This window comes from Homarus americanus, unplaced genomic scaffold, assembly GCF_018991925.1.
Source record: "Homarus americanus isolate GMGI-L3 unplaced genomic scaffold, GMGI_Hamer_2.0 scaffold74, whole genome shotgun sequence".
Classification (NCBI taxonomy): Eukaryota; Metazoa; Arthropoda; class Malacostraca; order Decapoda; family Nephropidae; genus Homarus; species Homarus americanus.
Genome location: NW_024716951.1, coordinates 5537463 through 5560456, shown reverse-complemented (window position 1 = coordinate 5560456; position 22994 = coordinate 5537463). Strand labels below are relative to the sequence as shown.

Sequence of the window (22994 nt, the reverse complement as noted above, 5' to 3'; positions counted from 1 at the left end):
TTTGAAAATAAATATATTCCTTATGATATTTTTGACGTCTAAGAACAATTTTCAAACCAAATTTCAAATGATTCAAATTCTAAATAAAAGTTCTGATAAAAGTCTACGGTGAAAAAAGATAGTTTTCTGTCAGTTGGTCGTGGGTGATGCTGAATTTACAAAACTTTTTGGTAAATTCTACAAAAAAGTCGTATTTCCCACCTGTAGGAAAAGTTCCATTTAATTTTCACACAATCTGTCGTAACTTCCTCAAAAAAGAAGAAGTATGTTCTTGTATTATAGGTTTACAGTGAAAGGTCTTGCTGATTTATGTATGTTCTTAGTATTAAAATACATAGTGACGTCAGAGTCTATACTACAAGACAGTGATATACTGCAAAAGCCGATAAAATTCTTGAAGATTTTTATGTTTATATTATTTACGAGGGTTTACCAATACAAGGAATGATGTAGAGAGTATGTAGGGAACTGAATAAGATCATGACTACAGTACACACAGTGGCCGAACCTACTTGCGTGTGGCTATCGAGGGAAGTAAAATGAACTATACAGGCGTATCCTTGCCAACCACACTAACTACATATACCATAAGCATACTAACACACATTCCCCAGCAAGGACACACACACATGTAGGTACAGCTTGGTGATTCAGTACCCCAAGCACTCTGATAGGACTCCCTTACTGCAGCTGTCGCGTTTCCTTATTACCTAAAACTTTTCAGCTTTAACTTCGTATATTTGTTGTTCCATTCTTATAAACACAAACCGTTTGGCATCAAGTACAGTACCCCGACTTTATATGACTTTGTGTTTCACTCTTTCACTCCCCATAACACTTTTATAAACTTACTAACGTGTGAAATAAAACACCTCAATATTGTAAGAGATATTTACTGTTATTAACAAATTTGAACAGCTTAACACATTTCCGGTCTAGCAAATATTATTGCACTTACCTTCGAATCTAATTACTTAACACTAGATAAAAAGTAACATCCACACTTACGTCTAACACATTAAAATCATTAGCATGTAACACTTATCACATAGATTGTGTTTTCCTGGATACACAAAGCAGAAATCGAACATAGTTTACATCTAATATAGGACACACACACACCACATCTTTGCCGCGTTGTGGTCAGGCTAGGACGGGTGGAGTGGGCCAGCTCACCATTACCCTGACCTGGTAGCCTTCCTCACCACATGGCAGCCTAAGACTTTTTACTCCTAAAATAAATTCAAATCTTATCAGACTACACAATCCCGTGTGCTAATACAGTGTTCAATGGAAGCCACTATTGGAATTTCCAGCATATGCATTTGGCAATTCAGCCTTAACCTGCCTGAAAACTTGGGTAAAAACTCTTTGATTTAATGAAATGTATTCCTCAGTAGCCACAATGTATCTTTATACTGTATTTGGTATCTCTCACTAGAGTGCAAACATTTCATCGATTGTTACTGATGATGACTACATTTGCCAGATTTCTCAGTGATCATGAATGACTCCTAACTCTTGTGGCTGACTAGCAAATAATCTGAACGGTCAATAAGAAGAGTATGGAGAACATGGGAAAGTGATCCAAAAGGGAAGGCAACAAGCCTCATACAGCCATACATAAACAAGGGCAACACTTAGGGAGATGATAGCGTCGCCTCCCACTGCCGTAGTTCTGCCAGATTTTGTTGAGCTACTTGACAGAGCTGACCTTCGGGCTGGTCCTCAGGTTCGTCTTGCAACACACGAATACACTGCTGCAGGAGCGCCTTAGCTGTTTCGACGTCCTTTTTGAGCGCTGCAGAGTCTACGTGCTTCGCGTCTGGCTCTTGTCGAGCTCGAGCGAGAACGGCGAGGTGATACTCGTAGAGGGCGATGCCGGCGTAGGGCGCCAGGCGGGACATGCCCGGATCCAACGCCGTGCACACCTTGAGGAAGTCCTGACACATTTTCTCCTTCTTCTTCATGGACTCCTCGCCAGCACTGGAAGGGTCGCGGCCGTACATTTGAAGTAATGTGTGACGAGCAGCGAACAGATGGAAGTGATTCGGATGTACCAAATTCTTGCCGTGTCGCTGAACTAGTTTTTCCAGTGAGTCGACAGACGGCATCGCTAGTGCTGCCTCAACCTCCTCCCCTATTTTTAAATTAATTTCTTTCACTTCGTCACTGGTTACGGTGGCGTTGCAGGAGGTACAGATCCAGGCAGCTAACTCGTCGAGGGGCGCGGCGGACAGCATGAAGCCATTCGGACACTGTTTACAGCGGAGGGCCGAGAAGTGTGTGCCGAGCTCCGTTGGGTCGGAACAGCGGAAACAGGTGCACATGAAGTACTTGCTGTGCTTGAGGTGGTCACGACGCGCCGCTGTGCCCCACAGAACGTGTGTGTACATTGTACTGATATGTTCCCCACGTTTGATATCCACTGCCGCTTTTACTATCACTTGGCGCTCCTTGTTGAAGGTGTGCTTGCTATTGGGTGTGCATGAGTGCTCTAGCATGGCAAAGGTTGGGTACAGCCCCAACACCTCTGAATGCTTCAGTCGAAGCTCGAGGGAGTTGACGTCGGTGATGCCGGTGATGGTGTGGATAGACTTCTCTGAGCTGTCAATGTCCTCGATGGGGAACTCCTGGATGAAGAAATAGTTACGGAGGAAGTTGACGATGCTCTTCTGGTTCTCCTGGTGGACGTGCGTGCCTTTGCGGTCCTCGTAGTGGCTCTCCAGTGACAACAGTTGTTCATACTTCTTGGGCGACTTCTTCTTCAGAGCCAGACATCTGCCGGAGGGACAATGACTGTTAACCATCAAATCTGTTTTTCATTAATAGTTCCCTACCTGATGCCTGGGCAGAAAGTACCATTATTCTGAAACCCGAACCTCAGCCACACAAAGTTTAAACCATCTCCCTCACCTGCTGCTAAGGGAAACCCTCGAACTATATCTCTAACCATTTTTTTTATTCATCTCTGTGGTTCCCACCCAGGACAGACTTCCCATCACTACCCTTGAACACTTCCTCCACTACCCTTCATTTTCACAGTCTTCACTAACCTCAAGGCCGTCACTTTTGATATCAGCAATAGACATAATCCTGGAGCAGTTCAAGGCCCTCAATACTATAGTGTCTTCAGGTGGGTCAGTTAGACACACCTCGTGGTGTTAGTAAAGATTTGAAACTTTTGACAAGAGGTTACAGCGCCGTCGAGGATGTTATGGTCTTAGTTCTTGTCTTATAACACTAAAGCTTTTACAAGATATTAATTAAGTTTTAGGTGTCTTTAAACGTTGAGTGAAGACTTTCTAAAGATCTAAAACAACCTGAAGAGGAAATGAAGTTTAACATAGCCAAGTCCTGATCTCGGTTTAACTGAAATATTACACCATTATCATCGTACAAACTCAGGCACGTACCAACAGCTCGATAAAACCCAGAGCTTATATTACAAGTGACACAACTCGATAACTTGGGATCAGTTCATCTCTGATTTAGAATAAAGATACAACTATAAGTTTACCTTCCAACAATCAGACACCAAACTGACAAGTGACCCAAACAGAAAATCGACCTCGATTACTCTACAAGGTGATGCAGTGTGGTTACCTTAGAGGAAAGATGACCTCGTAGAAGTGATTAGGCTCGTCGAAGTTGGCTATATCGATGGGTGAGCCTATCTCCTGCCCCACCACACACTCCGGCAGGTGGTCAGGAGAAGACTCGCACGCAGGTCCACACATCGGCCAGTTGCACTTCTGACACCTAATAGAACGAATGTCCAAAAATTAAAACTTCAACTCAGTACAAGGTTTTATGTATTTGTGTTTAATATATATATATATATATATATATATATATATATATATATATATATATATATATATATATATATATTTCATGTAAATCCACAATGAAAACGTGGATAAGATAAATCTTGATAAATCACACGGGAAAATGGAAACAACGGAGCACCTTAGCTTTTCGTCTTTATTCCATTTTCCGTGTGTCTATATATATATATATATATATATATATATATATATATATATATATATATATATATATATATATATATATATATTGCTGTACATATAAGGATCTCAATGTAGATAAGTTGCTAATGGCTTTCTTGGGCTATTCTTGGTTAAATCAACTTATTGTTTACTTATGTCTGTATACTTGAATTGTATATATACTGAACTGAAGTGAACTGACTATATACAGTATGTATGTATACTCTTTATAGATGACGTTCTTGAAGTAGTTTGTAAGTGTGTTAAGAGTCGATAGGTTGGTTTGGTTAGATTAGGTAAGGTTGGCTGGGCTAGGTAAGGTTGGCTGGGTTAGGTTAGGTTGGCTGGGTTAGGTTAGGTTGGCTGGGTTAGGTAAAGTTGGCTGGGTCAGGTAAGGTTGGCTGGGCTGGGTAAGGTTGGTTGGGTTAAATAGTTTGATAATTTAACCATTCTAGTTACGATTAGCTTGTGTAGTACTATGATAATAACGTCAATGTTGTATTCCTATGGAGATTCAACACATGACACGTGATACAGTATTTAATTTATATTGGTCGTCTGCCAGATTTGCATCCTGTATAAAAAACAAAATGTCATAGCCGTGGTTGTTGTTGCCGTTGGTCCATCATTATGACGTGAACTGCCTCAGTATGGGAGGCACTAGGCTAAGGTTCAGCTACGGCCAATATTCCCTCAATATTTGGCATCTATTTGTAGGTCATACATGCAGGGGACGGGCGGGGTGGGTAAGGTGTCAGGACCCAGGGAGTTTTGGAAGTCTGGGCTGTGGAGGACGTGGTCTTTATTTTCAGAATATTTTATCAATTTCACTTTTCATGGTTCATTTATTTTCGTAGGGAAACGTTTAATCTCGATTTTAGTTGAACATAGAAAATATTAGTTGTTTTTGGACATAATTCTCAGGTTTGATGTATTTTGACGTGATGAGAAGTATAAAAATAACTCTGAAACGAGATTTGATAAGTTTAAACTCAAATAAATCTTCCTTAACGAGAGTAGCGGCTTCGAGTCAGTTCAGTGCTATGTTTGTTTACGGGTGTCATAGTTCCTCCTCTTCTGTTATTCTCCCTCACACACAAACATATAGGCAACGAAAGGGGTGTGAGAGACCTCTTCCCTCCTTTACTGTAATGTTTGTACATATTTAGACCACAGTGGGGGCTGGCGGGGAGAAACATCTCGCCCCACACTCTACAAAACGAGGCGTGTAGGCGAGAGAGGGGGGGCGGGGAGGTTGAAATACGGACCCAGAACCAGAACCGAATTTCTATACTAAAATCACGGGGTTCGTTAATTTAATGTTGGTTAGGTTAAGTTTAAAGGTTCGGCCCCGAGTTTTGTGAGTGAGTATTGGAATTTTTACCCTTTCCTAGAGGATTGGTAAACAGCCAGTGACCAAGCGATAATTCTAAATCTAGACTTTGTTTAAGTTGGGGAAACGTTTGTGTGTGTGTGTGTGTGTGTTTGTATAAAGAACTCCCCTCAGTGACGTGATGGTAACGCAGATCAGTTATTTTTACGGCGCCCAGACCCACCTACTGTATAGTACTATGTGCGGTGTGCGCCAGCTACTGCCTCCCCGGTCGAGTGAGCCAGGAAACACTACCAACGAACGAACACTGGCTGCTCTTGTATACTTAGCTTCGATAAACAAATGAAAGATAACAAGATAACTACAGAAATTCATGTAGAGTAGATAATAAAATAAAATAAATATCAACTAAATGGTCATTTTCCTTCAACATACGATGCTGCTGTGTTGTGACTCGTGGCGTTAAGTCTAAAAATAAACGGCAGCAGATTTTGTTTCCGTGGCTACGCGTTAGCTCACTGCTGGAATGTGAGCCAGCAGTAACTTGACACGTTACACGCACTACCTTTTAACATTTCCTTCTGTTGGTGTGTTAATGAGTGGCGGAGTCCAACACTAAAAACATTTGAAATTATCTTTATAATTTTTATCATGTGACAAGTTCATTATTTCCAGGAGAAAACTAAATTATATTCTTGTTTTAAAATAGGTCATATGCTTTTCTCTACATAGTAAATAGTATACAAAGGCTATTTTTAGTAGATATATACAATAAAAAACACTGATTTCATACCCTTATCTTTGTATAGTTTTCCAATAATAACCAAAATATGTGTCCCATTTACCTGTAGGAGCCGTCCACTCTTGCGTAGCAGCCCAGACAGATGGGTTCAGTGATCTGTTTGGGGCCCACCACGATGGGATCTTCCTTCAGGATGACGTCGCCCGCCTTCAGGTCACGTGACGCTACCATGTACCGTCCCAGCTCTGCCGACTCCAACACCTGGGGGAAGGAGAATAAGGTACTTTACTTTGTTTAATCCTCCAGATATATACACACCACTTTCTTGAGTCACAGATAAAACGGAGAAATATGCCATTTTTTACACTTATTGCGTGCATAATTACCTGTATACTTATTTTGACATTAACTTGTAATTGTTCTTGCACGTGATGTTCATCCAAGACCACCACAAGTCGCCATGATGAGAAATATGTACAAATTTTTAGATACATTATCACCCCGACATATGCTTTACCATCTAGCATGAATTGTGGTGTAACCGATTATTTCTTTGCATACCTCGGGGAATATGGCGCCATTACTGTTACTTAAAATAAATGTTCTCTAAAAACACACCTTTATTCGCTTTGTTTTTAATATTACTACATAAAGCTTTTCGTTAATGTTGATAAATAACATCAAACAAGTGTAGGACAGTGACAGTTCCTTTATACATTTGGCTTCTCATTCACCAGTCACAATTTATACTCCAACTCGTGTTTACATTGGCGTCTGTGTAAGATTGGACGAGGCTAAATACACGAATGTTATGTATACGCCGTTGAAGCTTAAGTGGTTCATAATGGTGTAGCCAAGCCATAAGTCATGTTTGGATTTAGCTGTGGCGAACTGGTGGTGTATTTAGTCTTTTTACACCGGGTATAGTGAGCTAAATAGATGGTACAGATGGAGTGAGGGCGTGAGGGTTGTGCTGGTGCCAAATTGTCTCTGTAGGGCAGGAGAGCTCCCCGGTATTACAGTATAGGTCACTCTTAAGAAAGAATTCACCAGCTCGTCCATACTAATTGTATTTACCTGCGGCTTCGTCCAGGTGGAAAAACAAGAGATATAGTGTATGATTATCACCTGGGCAACCCGCACCTCCCTACCAAATTTTAGCTTTTCTTCAAAACTGTGGAAATACATAATGAACACACGAACACACACACACACACACACACGTTGATTTATTTGCTTTACAATTTATTTAACCCGCATGATGTATAGTGTTCCGCCCCTGCCATGAGTCGTCTGTTACGGCTACTCAATAAAACTCGTGGATAATTATCTTAGAAAGTAATTTAAGGTAAGGGTATATCTGCTGTTCACTATTTTTGAGTTTTTGTTATAGTTTCTTGTGATTTTTTAATTGTAAATGACATAATATCAAAGCTTTTCGATTCCTGCCTCCCCCCCCCCAACAATATATAGGAAAAAAACGCACTGCTACCCAATTTGGTGTCTAAGCGCCCCCTTGTCATCTGGTGGGAATAATATTAACTATTTTATCTCCATAAACGACCCAAGTTACGGAACCCATTGTATGTAATCAGTCGACTTCTTCTCATTGAATCATTTTTTACGTTCCTGTGTTTCCAAGTTAACTAATTCTGTTCCCTGCGTTACTCTTCTCGTATTTAGATTATCCACATTTTAACTTATATTTAATGCTGATCGGTGCACGTAAGTAACAGCAGCGAGAGTGGATTATGGCCGATATATTTTACATGTGTTCGTGTAGTCAGGTTTTGTTTGACTTGTACCTTGATATATCGAGAGGGTTGGCAAGCCTTCGTGTATTGTGGGTAATTGTGATTTTTATGAAGGGTTCTGACATATGTGGCTTATATATGGTAATGATAGATGTGTTTTAATGGATGTTACTGAGGAAGATGGTAATATTCCTCAACTGAAGGCCTGAGGAAGATGGTAATATTCCTCAACTGAAGGCCTGGGGAAGATGGTAATATTCCTCAACTGAAGGCCTGAGGAAGATGGTAATATTCCTCAACTGAAGGCCTGAGGAAGATGGTAATATTCCTCAACTGAAGTCCTGAGGAAGATGGTAATATTCCTCAACTGAAGGCCTGAGGAAGATGGTAATATTCCTCAACTGAAGGCCTGAGGAAGATGGTAATATTCCTCAACTGAAGGCCTGAGGAAGATGGTAATATTCCTCAACTGAAGGCCTGAGGAAGAGTAATATTCCTCAACTGAAGGCCTGATAATGTATACTATATTAGTTCACTCAGTCTAAAGGGCAAAAATAATAGAAATATGAGTAAAATAACAATGAAAATACCTTAACGAAATACATTCCTAACTACAAGGTACATTTTTTTTTTACGTAGATGTAAATTTTGTCTCCTTGCTGGTGTTAAGTGAACCGATTTAGTAAGGTAATTTCAAGGTAATTTTCGATTTATTCGTTTTGTTTTTGTTTTAGTCAACCGGACATGTTCATTCTAAGAACATAAGACACGAGGCATTTTCGTCCCGCAAACATCATTACATCAACACCGTACTATCAAAACAACCATTCGTTTAACACCAAGGTTACTTTTAATTTATGTCGACGTTAAAATGGTTCCTTGCAATGTTAAAACAAAATAGATTCGTGTTAAATTAAATATAAACTAAATCATTTGACATTAACTGCAATAAAATTGGTGGTGTTGGTATAAAGGATAAATATAAGATGATGGTGGTGTAGATATATTGTGTGAGCTTTATCCGTCGACGGTTTATGAGGCAGCCCCGCGGTCTCTCTCTCTAATCTCGGGTAGCATCAGTAGGTGGCGTCACGAGCTATTATGGCACATGAGGTTAGGTTAGGTTAGGTTAGGTTCCTCCACTCCCTATTTCGGTTTAAATCCACGTTTATGAGGGTTATGGCGTGTGTTGATTGGTTCTTTTTGACCGCCATTCCGTCCCCTGAGTGTTCCTTACGCGCTTAATTAAAGATCTTAGATGTTAAAGCGCAGTGATATAACATTATAAGCGCAGTGATATAACATTATAACAATAACAACTCCAACATCCTGACACATCAACATAAATATAAACTGAGTAACGATGACTTAGCCCCTTGAGTATGATGACTTAACCCCTTGAGTCAAAGGGTTGAGATATCGTACTCAACAGTGATAATATCAGCCAATAGCCTAATCAAAATAAAAGCCCTAATTAATTTGAATTTTATAAAGTACCAGAAGAATAAATTTTCATTTGTTAGAAATTTTACTTTTTCATTTCTATACGTTAAAGAAATTGAGGTTTATAGGTTCGGGATGTTGGGATTCAGGGTGTTGGGGTTCGGGGTGTTGGGATTCGGGGGTGTTGGAGTTCGGGGTGTTGGGGTTCGGAGTGTTGGGATTCGGGGTGTTGGGATTCGGGGTATTGGGTTCGGGGTGTTGGGGTTCGGAGTTGGGATTGGGATTGGGTTCGGGGTGTTGGGATTCGGGGTATTGGGTTCGGGGTATTGGGATTCAGGGTGTTGGGGTTCGGGGGGTGTTGGGGTTCGGGGTGTTGGGGTTCGGGTTGTTGGGATCGGGATCTGGGGTTCGATAGTTGGCTTCAGACTATTTCACCGTGTTGTTCTTACCTGAAAGGGTTGGCACTGGTCCTTGTGGCCATTTTTCCAGTGTTCCCGCTGACACTCTCTCTTGCAGTAGAAGGCCTGGCGACAGTTAGCACAGCGTAGCTTGGCCAGGAAGCCGCAGTTGGCGCACATCCCGACCTCGGGCTCCTGCTGCTCCTCCCCTCCCTCCATCCTACACAGACACACGCACATACATACACGGACAGTTTAGAATATGGCACAATATTATGGTTAATATTCTAGATTTTTTTATTTTATTTATTAGAATGTTTCAATAAATTTACATACAGTAATTTCTCCTTTAATACCTAAACTTGCAAAGATAGCTAAACAAATTTAGTCTGATTTTTTTAGTTGACGGTACGACCCCCCCTTGCAGCTCGTTGGCTCATACGTCAATCAATCAGAATACCGTCCTCTTATCTGAGGGTTGGTGACTTCAGTCCTTCACTATAAACGTCTCGGGCTGCTTTTACCAATTCTCTAGTGTTTTGCATCTCTCTGGTACCGTCAGCTAAAAAACCCCGACCATTTATAAGTCATTCCACGACTAAATTACCTAAATGAAATGTAAAAGCATTATTATTCCTTCCTTAGGCTTAAATATAGATATACAAAAGAAAAAACTAGAAAATAAGAATAATTTACAAATTAACAATTTAGGAAATATCGTCACAGTTCAGTCTTCCAGACATGAAGATTGTAAAATAGCCATAATACCCCACACAAAATTTATTTCCATTACTCTGGGAAGTATTAAGTGTATTATCGTCTAATATTGATGACTAACCCGCTGACGTGTTGTTTGTTTTGATGTTTATAACCTTACTATATTTTCATCATTGAGTTCTGATATGATAATCATTTTTTTGGAAACTTTCATTTGGAAAATCGGTGGCGGGTCAGTCGTCAATAATAACCATATTCTCAAGTATTATCAATGCATGTTCAGCCTGTATTAACGGTGATTGTCAGCTCATCATTTCGCTTGACACAGTTCGTCGTAGCCACAGAGTAGCCCAGTGACACCCGGACACCATAAATGACTCAAGCAACACATTTCATGACCTGTCAATCTCATTCAGGGTCTAATTCTACCATTTAAACTATTTTGGAGCTACTTTTCAAAACAAGGTATTCCTGTTTCACGGCCCCATCACATAACTAAACTCTTCTCTAAGTGACTTACTACGAATTTCTTCATTCTTTTCGTTTCTATAATAGTTAGCAGATTATTCATATTTCTTCTATTACCTTTACTTGCTATTTGAATCCTTATCCATACAGAAAAAATACTATTGATTACTATATATAGACAACCTGAAATAACACATGCATTGTAAAGGTATAGATCCTAAGAAGAAAGTTACTGCACTTATTGTAAGGTATTGAATTCCATATAGAAGTCTACTAGATCATCTTCTCTCAGTGGTATCCCAGTTGCAAAGGTTTTGATCCAATTAAAGAGTAAATACAGATCTGGCACTTATGTAAGAGTATTTTGTCTAAGAAAAAAAAACTCAACACAGACAAATGTAAGTAAATAGCTTACAAAAATATATTAGCAAAAGAACAATAACTACACAAAAAATCGTAATATTAACATTCTTAACAAAAACATGAAAAACCAAACAACAAAAACAAATGCTAGTACTATTAGCCATTAAACTACTACTACTACTTTTACTACAACTACTTTTACTATAACTACTACTACTACTACTACTACTACTACTACTACTACTACTAATAATAATAATAATAATAATAATAATAATAAAGACAACAGGTTCATAAAAAAATAAGGATACTGTAGACATTTGCTCCTGGCTCGGGTCCGGCTCCAGACATAACTTAGCCTAATGTAAAGCTAATCAGGCGCTAAAGGGGTGTTTATTTTGCACATACTGTAGGCTATGTTATATCAGGTTCTCTAGTAGAAACTGAGAGCCAAACCCGGTTCAGTAGCCACTTTGACATTTTCCTAATTATAACGAAAACAACACAATAACGACGCTAAGTAAACAAATATGGAACTTAATTAAGAAAACACCATTTGTTAATATACGTGAATGGATATGAAAAATTTTACTGTATCTATTTAATTGGATCATCAACGCTCTAGGTGTTTAACTATAGTAATAATAATCCTTGGGAAATTCTCCACAATCTTGACAAAAGCAAATATAGATCAGTTGTTGAACCTCTTTAGTGAATAACATACGTAAACACTAATCGATGTTTTATAAGTTAAGTTCACTGTAAACACTTAAAGTATTCATCTCATTACAGAACTAAACATAGTTAATAAAGTAATCGACCGAGGAAAGCTAATTCAGGTAGCCTAAGCCACGACTCCCCAAATAAACAGGGAAGTGTTGATTATCGACATCCTCACAGGTATTTCTGGCTCGCATAGTGACCTTCATTTGAAATTAATTTCTACTGAGTCGCGTTCACATGTACCTCTAAGCTTTAGGGTAAGGGTTCTGAACGTGGGGGTAGATGAGACACATTTCTAGGGTGTATACAGAATATACCACATGTATCATTTTTTTTTATGATACACATAGTTTATTAAAGATGTCATACCTCACACTGAGACCAAGGGGGCACACCGACCGCAAAGGGTTCAGAACCACTTCTTTAGGGGACAGAACCACTGTTTTGGGTGACGGAACCACCGCTTTAAGGTTCAAAACCAGTTTAGGGGATAGTATTGATTCCTAAAAGAGTGTGATAAATAAAAAGAAATGCATCCAATATGCAAAGCACAAACCATCAATATATTAATACTAAAAGCTGTCAAACGCTCTCATGAACATATGATGACCTGAAGCTTCGACGTCGGAGTCCAGGAAGATCTGCTGCAGCTGGCGACTCCTCCTTCTCCGACGACACCTTGGATCTGTCTTCCGTCACATCAGTCTCCTCTTTCTTAGCTTGCTTCTGTTTATTCTTAGCTTTCTTTTGCCTTGCTCCTGTGTTCTTCGTTTTGTTTGGTGTCGTCGCTATGTCGCCAGCATCCTGCGAGTCGCCACGTGCTGTTCGCTGCGGAGTGTTTACCGCGTTGTCGGGGAGGCGTTGGCTTTTGTTTACATCCTTAGCCTTGGCCTCCGATCGTTGGAATGTCACTCGCCGATCTCGCGTTCTAACCGACTGTTGTTGTTCCTGTTCTCCAACGTTCTTCGAGGTTGTTTGTTCTCCATCATCCTGAGAACTCGCTTTTTCGCTAATGATTCGGTCAGTTTGTACATCGTTGCCTATGGTTGTTTTTTTGTTAGAGACTTTTGCTGACAGATGTTCTTCATTCTCTTCTGATTTTGTTTGTTTTTGGCTCTTCTTGGTTGGTGTTTGTTCTTGACTCTCCTGGGTTGGTGTTTGTTCTTGGCTCTTCTGGGTTGGTGTTTGTTCTTGGCTCTTCTGGGTTGGTGTTTGTTCTTGACTCTCCTGGGTTGGTGTTTGTTCTTGGCTCTTCTGGGTTGGTGTTTGTTCTTGACTCTTCTGGGTTGGTGTTTGTTCTTGGCTCTTCTGGGTTGGTGTTTGTTCTTGGCTCTTCTGGGTTGGTGTTTGTTCTTGGCTGACTCTCTTGGGTTGGTGTTTGTTCTTGGCTCTTCTGGGTTGGTGTTTGTTCTTGGCTCTTCTGGGTTGGTGTTTGTTCTTGACTCTCCTGGGTTGGTGTTTGTTCTTGACTCTCTTGGGTTGGTGTTTGTTCTTGACTCTCTTGGGTTGGTGTTTGTTCTTGGCTCTTCTGGTTTGGTGTTTGTTCTTGACTCTCCTGGGTTGGTGTTTGTTCTTGACTCTCCTGGGTTAGTGTTTGTTCTTGACTCTCCTGGGTTGATGTTTGTTCTTGACTCTCCTGGGTTAGTGTTTGTTCCTGACTCTCCTGGGTTAGTGTTTGTTCTTGACTCTCCTGGGTTTGTGTTTGTGCCTGACTCTCCTGGGTTGATGTTTGTTCTTGACTCTCCTGGGTTAGTGTTTGTTCCTGACTCTCCTGGGTTAGTGTTTGTTCTTGACTCTCCTGGGTTTGTGTTTGTGCCTGACTCTCCTGGGTTGATGTTTGTTCTTGACTCTCCTGGGTTAGTGTTTGTTCCTGACTCTTCTGGGTTAGTGTTTGTTCTTGACTCTCCTGGGTTAGTGTTTGTTCTTGACTCTCCTGGGTTAGTGTTTGTTCTTGACTCTCCTGGGTTATTGTTTGTGCCTGACTCTCCTGGGTTAGTGTTTGTTCCTGACTCTCCTGGGTTAGTGTTTGTTCTTGACTCTCCTGGGTTAGTGTTTGTTCTTGACTCTCCTGGGTTAGTGTTTGTTTTTGACTCTCCTGGGTAGGTGTTTGTTCGTCACTGTTCCCATAGGACGCCTGACTTATACTGACAGAGGAATCAACTTGTTCTCTTTGGGATGATAGCTGTTCTTCGTTATTCTGACACGTAGACTGTTCTTCTTCACTCTGCTGTTTGAGTGCCTCACTTTCACTGTTCTGACCTGATTGTAGTTCTCCATTCCATCGTGTTGGCGTCTTGTTTACACTATTATGAGGTGTTAATTGATCTTCAGGCGTCGGGGGTGTCACATGCTCTTCACCAACCTGGGAAGGAGTCAGATGATCACCGATGTCACTTTTGGCCACATGTTCTCTGATATCCTGCGAGTCTCTTTGTTTCTCTTTGTTATGACACGCCCGATCGTCTCTTGTTTTCGTAGGGGGTTCGTTAGCTTTGCCCTGTGGACTTGCTTCTTCTTGTTCTTTCTGCGTGTTTTGTTCTCCCTTGTCCTGTTTGTTTGTGTGTCTTTTGATATATTTTGTCGTAACTTGGGCGTATGTTTGTTTCTCGTTGCCCTTATTCTTTATTTGTTCCTCGTTGCCCTTATTCTTTATTTGTTCTGTGTTCTCGGTGGCGACTGGTTCATCAATGCTCTGGGAGTTTGATTGTTCTTTCGTGGTTTCTGATTTTCTTTGATCTCCATTAACACTAGCACGAGGCTTTCTGTTGCGTCTCCCCTGTTCTCCGCTGTAGGTCGTCGTGTGCCCCTTCCTGGTAGTATTTACGTGTTCTTCGTTAAAGCTGGTGGTGCGACGCCTCGTGGTGTTATAGCCACCTTGTTCTTCACTCGTGCTAGTAGTACGTCGTGTTCTGTTGGAATGTTCTTCGCCGTAGCTGTAAGTACGAGGCTTTCTGTGTGAGCCTCCCTGATCTTCGCTGAAACTTGTGGTGCGGTAGTTCCTGTTGCTTCTATTAGGGCCTTGGCCTCTGCTGCCCCGGTAGGCCCTCTTTCCCCTAGTCCCTCTGGAGGAGCCTTGTTCCCTATTGCCCTTGGGAGCGTCGGTGCCAGTGGCAGAGGAATTTTCGGTTTTAGTTGTTTCACTCACAGATGCGGCTGGAATATTCGCGCTGTCGCCTGACTGGACAATGGTGCCACTGGGAGAGGAATTTTCGGGTTTGGGTGTTTCACATGTGGGCGTTGTTGGGGTAAGTGCGGTGTCTCCAGAGGGAATTTTATCTGAGGAACAGGGTTTAGCAAGAGATTGGCAGGTGTCAGGCGTAATGTTGGGAGGGGTGTTGTCTGTTAAATCACTGCCATCTTGGGAGGAATTGCCTTTAGCATGACTGTCAATGCTGGACGTGTTGCCACTGTTAATAGCAATGTTGTTAGAGTTTTCGGTAACAGCGTCGTGTTGACAACTGCTCGTGTCGATTATGGAAGATTTGGCATCGCTGGAGGAATGAATGTCACCTGTCGATGGGGATATGTCGTTCGCTGAAGTAAAATCGATCGACGCACCTTCGTTCTTCGTCGAATCGTCGTTCGTAGAGATATTCCTTTCGTGCGCCACGGAACATTGTTGGAACGCGTGTGACGGCGAGTCTGCTGAAAACTGGCGCGAATCTATGGACTTTACTACGAGTTCTCTAGTTTCGTTTAACTCAGAGCTCGACTTATTGCCCACCATTACATCAGCCTCTGTGTCATCGAGAGAACCTCCTTCACTTGAGTAACCATTCTGGGCAAGAACGGGGACATTCTTCTCACTTACACACACGTCTCTCCCATCCTCCTGAGCGCCTTTACTTGGCTTCAGATCCCCGCGTCTGACGTAATCCTCAGACAAGTGAATCTTGGCAAAGTTACCCAGAAGTTTGCTGACGCTCTGTTGGGTGTCGCTGCAGGTCTGCGCCAAGCAATCCTTCAAGTTCTCCAGGCGAACTTCCAGTCTGCTGCTGAGAGACACCGTCTGGCTGTTCTTCTTGTCCAAGGTCTTCACTCTCCCCTGCAGGGCCTCTAGCTCGTGCTGCAGTCTCAGGATTAAGGTGTTATCGTCGTTGATTTTCGTCTCGTAGTCCTCAAGGAGGCTCCTTTGAAGGTGGAGCTCCCCGGTGGTGTCGTTGAGTTTCCTCTCTATCTCGCGGATCTTGTTCTCCCCGGCCGCCTGGCGGAGGGAGAAGTCCTGCACGAAGGCCTGCAGGACCTCCCGGAAGTGTTGGTGGTCGGGGCCCGCCACAACCTGCACTTCATCCTCCTTCATTTTCTACACCACCACCACCACGTTTTCTATGATTCGTCGAATTGGTCACTTTTATCAATCTTTGCAGCGCACGACTGTTTTGTAGAATTACTCGGATCAAGCAGTCAGTTTTTATGTGTTTCTAATAACCTGTTGATGAACAATCAAACACGTGAATTACTCAATCATAACTTGTGCAGTACTGGGCTAAACAAGTGATTCTGACCAGCACAATATACATTCATTTAAATTAGACACAAATTTACACTGTTATTAAAACTTTTCGCCAGACAATAACCACAAGCCAGGAATTACTGTCAAGGTAGTGAGGCGGGTGTGCGGTGGTGTTCACTAGCAAGACACCTCGGCAAATAATTTCTTGTAGTGCCGCATAACTCTCCACCGACCACAAACTGTTGCCAAAATTTTCTGCTTTGGTCCGACATCTACTTTTGCTCGTCACTTTAACATCTTACACGATATTTATTCGTTAATTATTATCGAGAGGTCGAAAGACGTCTCTCAATCGTTCATTCAACATTTCGTGCTTCATATGAACACTTTTCAAAGCATGTAAGGAAATTTTTTCTCATTAGCATTCCTTTCAGAACATTTACAACGCACGAAAATGAGTTTAGACACTTAAGTTACACAACACAGGGAAGTAAATAAACTGAATATGTGTCTGTTTATAAATAACACGACCCATGTGGCTGGAGTGAGCTTGTGGCCGGCTGGGGCCTAGTGAGGTGTCCCCACGACTAGGCTGTCCCACGCGCCCCACCTGCTGCCTCACGCCTACCTTATCGCACCATCCACCCTCACCTCTCAATATGTTCTCCTTTTATATATACTGTCGTGATGAAAATTTCCTTTTAATCGAGGGATTTGGTTGTGGATGTATGACCGTAGATAGAACATATATACTGTTATCAAACATATGTAATGCTGTACATAACATTATGCTTATCTGTTAATTTGAACTTACTGTTCCACTGCACTGTACAGCACCAGGTACTAAACTCGATATATAATTAGTGGAATACAAGTGTATGAGTGTATCACTACATCAGCACGCCGCCACACTAGCGCCTGCCATTTGGCACGACCTGGTGACAGCCTAGCCCACCACCGCCTCCAACACGGGCACCAGCATCACCCCCGTCCTCACCTCCACCACCACAACCTCACAAACTTCCTCTACCATATATGAGTACACTGATGACCACATGTCTTACAGTGCTAAGCCTTTAACCAAGACACTCCAGTATATGGCTGTTCCCTGACCTCTTTCCATACAACACTGTCCAATTTTAGACCCATTGGGAAAAACGGAGGGAGCTTATGCTGTCACCAGGTGTGTGTCCGTATATATATATATATATATGTGTGTGTGTGTGTGTGTGTGTGTGTGTGTGTGTGTGTGTGTGTGTGTGTGTGTGTGTGTGTGTGTGTGTGTGTGTGTGTGTGTGTGTGTTTCACTGCCTAATTGTCCCTGCACATATTTTCCTAAACAACCTACTCTATATTAATTATAAGTTTGTTCCTTAAGATACTTCTTATATGGTTTGCACTTGCGTGTTATTCGGATTCTCAATGTAATAAGACTCGGAGGTGAGGCCGTGACGAGGGTGGTCAGTCAGTGACGACCAGGGATAATTTACGATGGAGACGTCTCTCACACTCCTCCACATTACATTCTTTCACTGCTCTACAATCACTTCACATCACTGCATTAGTAATTTCCTGCTCTTTCACCGCACCACTGCCATTCACGGTCATTGTCCACACGGCCACTGTGCCAACATCACCACTATCACCATCACTGCAGCACCAGTAACCACAGCAGCAACACCGTCGTCCACTTCGGGCGACCAGGGCAGTGCTGTTCGTTCTCCTGGTGGTGAAAGCTGGTGTTGGCGATGTGCCCCCTTCCCTTCCCTCCTCGTGGCCTCGGCTCAGTCCCTCTGCCTACACACTCTACAGCTGGAACCTAAAAATAACCACTTCGATGATTCGCACCTTGTCGAGGGCGTCGCTGTGTGTGTGTGTGTGTGTGCGCGAGAGAGAACGTAGAAAGTCGTGTTCGCCGCACCCTGGTTCTTGGCACTGCGTCGCTCTTCTGACTTCTGCCTCACGCGATACTACACTGTCTAACACCCCACCGGCACCCACCACTACCACCACCGTCAGGAGCTACCACAACCTTCTAGTGCGTCCTCCCTCTTGCGTCACCACCACACCACATGAACGTCACTTCCACAAGCTTCTAGTACCTCCCTCCTGCGTCCCCCACCTCACCGCCACACCACGTCACCGCCACACCACGTCACCGCCACACCACCTCACCGCCACAACACGTCACCACAAGCTTCTAGTACCTCCCTCCTGCGTCCCCCACCTCACCGCCACACCACGTCACCGCCACACCACGTCACCGCCACACCACCTCACCGCCACAACACGTCACCCGCCACACCACGTCACCGCCACACCACATCACCGCCATATCACGTCACCACCACACCACGTCACCGCCACACTACGTCACAACCACACAACGTCACAACCAATACCACGTCACCGCCACACTGCTGCCAACCACACCACGTCACAACCACACCACGTCACCGCCACACCACGTCACCACCACACCACGTCAACGCCACACCACGTCACACACACCACTCACCACTTCACCACGTCACCACCACACCACGTCACCACCACACCAAGTCACCACTGGCACCACATCACTGCCACACCACGTCACTATTACCGATGTCACCACCACACCACGTCACTGCCATATCACGTCACCACCACACCACGTCACTTAACTTAACGTAACCTAAATCCTAACCTGGAGAGAAGGGGAGGGATGGAGGGAGAGAAGGGGAGGGATGGAGGAGAAGGAGGGATGGAGGAGAGAAGGGAGGGGTGGAGGAGAGAAGGAGAGGGATGGAGGAGAGAAGGGAGGATGGAGTGAGAGAAGGGGAGGGGATGGGAGGAGAGAAGGGGAGGGGATGGAGGAGAGAAGGGGAGGGGTGGAGGAGAGAAGGAGAGGGATGGAGGGAGAGAAGGGAGGATGGAGGAGAGAAGGGGAGGGGATGGGAGGAGAGAAGGGGAGGGGATGGAGGAGAGAAGGGGAGGAAGGGAGGAGAGAAGGGGAGGATGGAGGAGAGAAGGGGAGGGATGGAGGAGAGAAGGGGAGGATGGGAGGGAGAGAAGGGAGGGTGTGGAGGAGAGAAGGGAGGGGATGGAGGAGGGAGGGGGAGGGGATGGGAGGGAGAGAAGGGGAGGGGTGAGGAGAGGGAAGGGAGGGATGGAGGGAGAGAAGGGGGAGGGGTGGAGAGGGAGAAGGGGAGGGGATGGAGTGAGAGAAGGGGAGGGGTGGAGTGGGAGAGAAGGAGGGGATGGAGGAGAGAAAGGGAGGTGGAGGAGAGAAGGGAGGGATGGAGGAGAGAAGGGAGAGGGGTGGAGGAGAGAAGGAGGTGGAGTGAGAGAAGGGGGAGGTGGAGTGGGAGAGAAGGGAGGGGACAGTGAGAGAAGGAGGGGTATGGAGAGAAGGAGGGGATGGAGGAGAGAAGGGGAGGGATGGAGGAGAGAAGGAGGGATGGAGGAGAGAAGGGGAGGTGGAGGAGGAAGGGGAGGGTAGGAGGAGAGAAGGGGAGGGGATGGAGGGAGAGAAGGGGAGGGGGTGGGAGGAGAGAAGGGGAGGGATGGGAGTGAGAGGAAGGGAGGGGTGGGAGGAGAGAAGGGGAGGGGATGGGGAGAGAAGGAGAGGGGTGGAGGAGGTGATGGGAGTAGAGGGGGAGGAGGTGGATGGGAGGGGAGGAGGTGGGAGGAGAGAAGGGGGGAGGAGGGGGAGGGAGGGGGGAGGGGTGGAGGGAGGGAGGGGGAGGGAGGAGGGAGGGAGGATGGGATGGAGGAGGGGTGGGAGGAGGGTGGGAGAGGAGAGAAGGGAGGGGGGAGAGAAGGGAGGATGGAGGAGAGGGGAGGGGGGAGGGGATGGAGAGAAGGGGAGGGGATGGAGGAGAGATGGAGAGGGGGTGGGAGAGGGGTGGGGAGGGGAAGGGGAGAGGAGGGGGAGAGGGGAGGGGTGGAGGATGGAGGGGGAAGGGGTGGGAGAGAAGGGAGGGGTGGAGAGGGTGATGGGAGGTGGGGAGGGGTGGGGAGGGGAGGTGAGGGAGGGGGGGGGAGGGGGAGGAGGTGAGAGGAGGGTGATGGAGGGGTGAGGAGGGGAGAGAAGGGGAGGATGGGAGGGAGAGAAGGGGAGGGATGGGGAGGAGAGGATGGAGGTAGAGGGATGGAGGAGAGAAGGGGAGGGGTGGGAGGAGAGAAGGTGGAGGGATGGAGGAGAGAAGGGGAGGGGTGGAGGAGAGAAGGGGAGGGGATGGAGTGAGAGGGGAAGGAGGATGGAGGAGAGAAGGGGAGGGGATGGAGGATAGAAGGGGAGGTGGAGGAGAGATGCGGGGAGGATGGAGGGAGAGAAGGGGAGGATGGAGCGAGAGAAGGGAGGGGTGGAGGAGAGAAGGGGAGGGGTGGAGGAAGAGAAGGAGAGGGGTGGAGTGAGAGATAGGGAGGACAGGAGGAGAGAAGGGAGGGATGGAGTGAGAGAAGGGAGGGATGGAGGAGAGAAGGAGGGATGGAGGAGAGAAGGGGAGGGATGGAGGAGAGAAGGGGAGGGGATGGAGGAGAGAAGGGGAGGGATGGAGGAGAGAAGGCGAGGGGTGGAGTGGAGAGAAGGGGAGGGATGGAGGAGAGAAGGGGAGGGAGGAGGAGAGAAGGAGGGTGGGAGGAGAGAAGGGGGGAGGATGGAGGAGAGAAGGAGGATGGAGGAGAGAAGGGGGGAGGGATGGAGGAGAGATAGGGGAGGGATGGAGTGAGAGAAGGGGAGGGATGGAGTGAGAGAAGGGGAGGGGTGGAGTGAGAGAAGGGGAGGGATGGAGTGAGAGACGATTTTATATTATGGGTGGAAATAAATAAAGACAATGTTATGGATTTCTTGAAAGGAAATTTTAAAGCAATTGGAGTGAGAAAAAAACATGGCTTTGTCTTCCTTTATATTTATTTCCCCCTGATTCCTTTTCTTCCTCCTCCTTTTCTTATGTTAATCTGTTTTTCTCTGCCCTTCTCTCTTTTCATTTACTTTTAGCATTCCTTCAGACGAATGTGCTTTTGCAGTTTACATTTTCTCCAAATTGTAATGCAAGCCCACAAAAAAAATAGGATAGAAACCCATAAATAATATTAAGTTTTCTATGAGGAATATTTCGCTTCAACAGAGAATTTTTAGGGTAAACTTTGTTATTGTTGTGCGGTCCCTATATACGCAAAATATTCGATGGAATATCACTGTGTCGTTGTATGTGTGTAAAATACAGTAAGGCAGAATAAGATTTCCATTTGTTTGAGGTTTCTTCAATCTATTCTATTATTGGTTCAGCATGTTCGCCTCCTGTGGTAAGACTGACAAGGAACCTGTCTCGAATCTGACTTGACTGTAGCCTGGTACAATTCTGCTGTTTTATCTCATTTGCGTCAATACTGTTCTAGTTTGTGAGGCCTAGGGAGGGGGTCCAAGGGGGCGCAGTAACACCCCCCCCCCCACCCCGATTAGGAGGTCAGGTAAGATCATTTGCAAGGGAAATGGCATTACAGTTAGGTGAAGTTAGATAAGGTTAGGGTAGGTTTTGTTAGGTTAGCTTGTTTAATCATTAGGTGAAATAAGCTGGGATGGCTGATCTTCAGGTGATTCATTTAATGTTATCCTAGATCTTAGCCATAATAATATTTAACCATGAAGTAACTGTATAATTGGTTTGGTTAGGTTAATATATTGCATTCAATACCCTGTGTGTGAAATGTATAACAAAATACGATCCACTGTATGTATACACGAATACTTTATACATTATATCTCTCTCCCATGTATGATCAACGTTGACTCATACCAAATACACAAACATCTCTCTGTTATCTATCGTGAATCGCGTCGACCCATCTATCTGTGTTTGTTTGTTTGTTTACGTTCGGTGAAGGCGTGACTCATGCCCAGCTCAACCCCTCTGTCCACCTGCTCCTGCACTCACAACTGATTGAACTTCTGATCTTACTCTCAGTGATAATAAAAGTACTACTGCTGTTTCTACTAGTGAGATATTATTCAGTGCAACGTTGGGTAGTGTAGCAGGTGAGGTGGTGCGTTGTGGTAATGGTGGCGTAGTGGTGATGGTGGTGAGGGAGGGAGGGGGGGAGTTCTCAGAAGATGCGTAACAAGCGAGTCTCAAGAGAATAAGAACAGGTCACTGCCTTTACCACTGATGTTCTGAGCTGTGGCTTTTACACACACACACACTGTCACTATACACACACAGGCTTATGTATATTAAAGTCCCTCACACACACACACACACAAACAAACATGAATATTACATATACAGGTATATATACATACCGTATATATATATATATATATATATATATATATATATATATATATATATATATATATATATATATATATATTATACGCCCACAACTACCCAATAGCCCCCGACCAGTGTACAAGGCGATTCCCGGCGTCCAACCTTTATAGTAATAATATTTGTAAAGTTCGCGATTGTGTGGGTGGGAGGAGGAGTTCAGAGTGAGCAAGGTCCGGCTCGTGTGTGTGTATGTGTGTGTGTATGTGTGGCACTCAGTCTGTTAAGCATGTCCGTCTTGATACTCGGTTGCCCGTGGCTGTGGTCGATAAC

General features: G+C 44.3%; 2 protein-coding genes across 4 annotated transcripts; both read right to left on the bottom strand.

Annotated features, from left to right (window-relative positions):
* Positions 1-877: 877 nt before the first annotated feature.
* Positions 878-18390, bottom strand: LOC121858708 (SET domain-containing protein SmydA-8-like). 3 transcript variants are annotated; one of them, XM_042355304.1, is made up of 5 exons: positions 18256-18390; positions 9735-9903; positions 6192-6349; positions 3607-3762; positions 878-2781 (listed from the first exon to the last, which is right to left on the bottom strand). In XM_042355304.1, the coding sequence occupies exons 2-5, from the start codon at positions 9900-9902 to the stop codon at positions 1641-1643; spliced, it is 1623 nt and encodes a 540-aa protein (XP_042211238.1). In that variant the 5' UTR covers position 9903; positions 18256-18390; the 3' UTR covers positions 878-1640. The 3 variants fall into 3 exon arrangements, with proteins under 3 accessions (XP_042211238.1, XP_042211239.1, XP_042211240.1); XM_042355305.1 differs by lacking the exon at positions 18256-18390 and adding an exon at positions 17756-18060; XM_042355306.1 differs by lacking the exon at positions 18256-18390 and adding an exon at positions 17222-17332.
* Positions 12537-18148, bottom strand: LOC121858574 (paternally-expressed gene 3 protein-like). The gene is made up of 3 exons (XM_042355063.1): positions 18054-18148; positions 13097-16383; positions 12537-12963 (listed from the first exon to the last, which is right to left on the bottom strand). Exons 2-3 carry the CDS (start codon positions 16252-16254, stop codon positions 12537-12539), a joined length of 3585 nt encoding a protein of 1194 aa, XP_042210997.1. The 5' UTR covers positions 16255-16383; positions 18054-18148.
* Positions 18391-22994: the final 4604 nt, after the last annotated feature.

What these genes read in the sequence shown, in the direction of transcription:
- LOC121858708 (XM_042355304.1), bottom strand. Translation starts at nt 9,902, where the DNA reads ATGGAGGGAGGGGAGGAGCAGCAGGAGCCCGAGGTCGGGATGTGCGCC. An exon ending in AGAGTGGACGGCTCCTACAG is followed by an intron (nt 3,763 to 6,191) that starts GTAAATGGGACA and finishes TCGTTCTATTAG; the next exon opens with GTGTCAGAAGTGCAACTGGC. An exon ending in GAGGTCATCTTTCCTCTAAG is followed by an intron (nt 2,782 to 3,606) that starts GTAACCACACTG and finishes TCCCTCCGGCAG; the next exon opens with ATGTCTGGCTCTGAAGAAGA.
- LOC121858574 (XM_042355063.1), bottom strand. Translation starts at nt 16,254, where the DNA reads ATGAAGGAGGATGAAGTGCAGGTTGTGGCGGGCCCCGACCACCAACAC. An exon ending in ACAAACACCAACCCAGGAGA is followed by an intron (nt 12,964 to 13,096) that starts GTCAAGAACAAA and finishes CCGAATCATTAG; the next exon opens with CGAAAAAGCGAGTTCTCAGG.